This window comes from Sinocyclocheilus rhinocerous, unplaced genomic scaffold, assembly GCF_001515625.1.
Source record: "Sinocyclocheilus rhinocerous isolate Xijiao unplaced genomic scaffold, SAMN03320098_v1.1 scaffold1491, whole genome shotgun sequence".
NCBI lineage: Eukaryota > Metazoa > Chordata > Actinopteri > Cypriniformes > Cyprinidae > Sinocyclocheilus > Sinocyclocheilus rhinocerous.
Genome location: NW_015635047.1, coordinates 16,876 through 17,958, shown reverse-complemented (window position 1 = coordinate 17,958; position 1,083 = coordinate 16,876). Strand labels below are relative to the sequence as shown.

General features: G+C 39.2%; 1 protein-coding gene across 1 annotated transcript in view; it reads right to left on the bottom strand.

Moving 5' to 3' along the window:
* Nucleotides 1-860, bottom strand: part of med1 (mediator complex subunit 1) — a 101,356-nt gene extending 100,496 nt beyond the window's left edge. Inside the window, exons 1-2 of the mRNA XM_016560671.1 lie at nucleotides 759-860; nucleotides 555-633 (exon numbers count right to left, since the gene is read on the bottom strand). Of these exons, the coding sequence (XP_016416157.1) occupies nucleotides 555-633; nucleotides 759-845 (166 nt within the window). The 5' untranslated portion in view covers nucleotides 846-860. The remainder of the gene's footprint in view (nucleotides 1-554; nucleotides 634-758) is intronic.
* Between the last annotated feature and the right edge of the window lie 223 nt (nucleotides 861-1,083).

Below are 1,083 nucleotides of genomic sequence, written 5' to 3'. Positions count from 1 at the left end.
AAATGCAGCAGCTAGAGTTCTTACTAGAACCAGGAAGTACGACCTTATTAGCCCGGTTCTGTCAACTCTGCACTGGCTCCCTATTGAACAACGAATACATTTGAAAATCTTGCTAATTACTTATAAAGCCCTGAATGGTTTAGCTCTTCAGTACTTGAGCAAGCTCATATCGCATTATAGTCCTTCACGTCCGCCGCGATCGCAAAACTCTGGCCATTTGATAATACCTAGAATATCAAAATCAACTGCGGGCGGCAGATCCTTTTCCTATTTAGCGCCAAACTCGGGAACAATCTACCTAGTGTTGTTTGGGAGACAGACACACTCTGTCAGTTTTGGGATTGGGCCCAAGTGTGACCCCTAGTGTCAAAATCGAAAACAACATCTCGTTCCTTCCATCAAGGAACAGAGGTTACAAAAGTAACCAAGAAGTTTTAAACCTATTCAAAATAAATACATAAATATAAAAATAGAATTCAAAAGGATGGAAAAAAATATTAAAATGCTTATCACAGCACTATATCTTAGAGCAAACTGTACTGATTAAAATTCACCTTTTAGTGCCCTCTGGAGTGTCTCTAAACAGTTGAGCAGCAGTTGGTGTCCAGCTGTATTAATGACCCCACGCTTTTCCTGAACAGCCAAAAAAAATTTAAAATAATAATAATAATAATAACAAAAAGATCAACATATACAAAAACTATAAAGAGATCTATGCTGTGTTTCTTTAAAAAGCTCTTCTCATCAGAGGGACTTGCCATAGCCTGCCGCACAACTTTGCTGGTCTCCTGCCAAGACCGGGAAGAGTTGTGTTTGCCATGGAGCCTTTCCAGCAGGGCTGTCATACGACTGTGTTTCTCTGACTCTGTAAACAAGTGCAAACAAAATGGTGATAAAAATATGATAATTTCTTTAATGAGGGAACATTTTAAATCATTGAAGCACAATAAAACATGAAAGATAACTTAATTCTCAGATGCTGTTCTGATAGACGTTTTTTTCAGTTTTTCAGACTGACGGCAGAAGGTCTGGGAACCTTGGCCGACTGTTTTGTGCCGCGTCATGTTTAGGGGTGTGGAAATG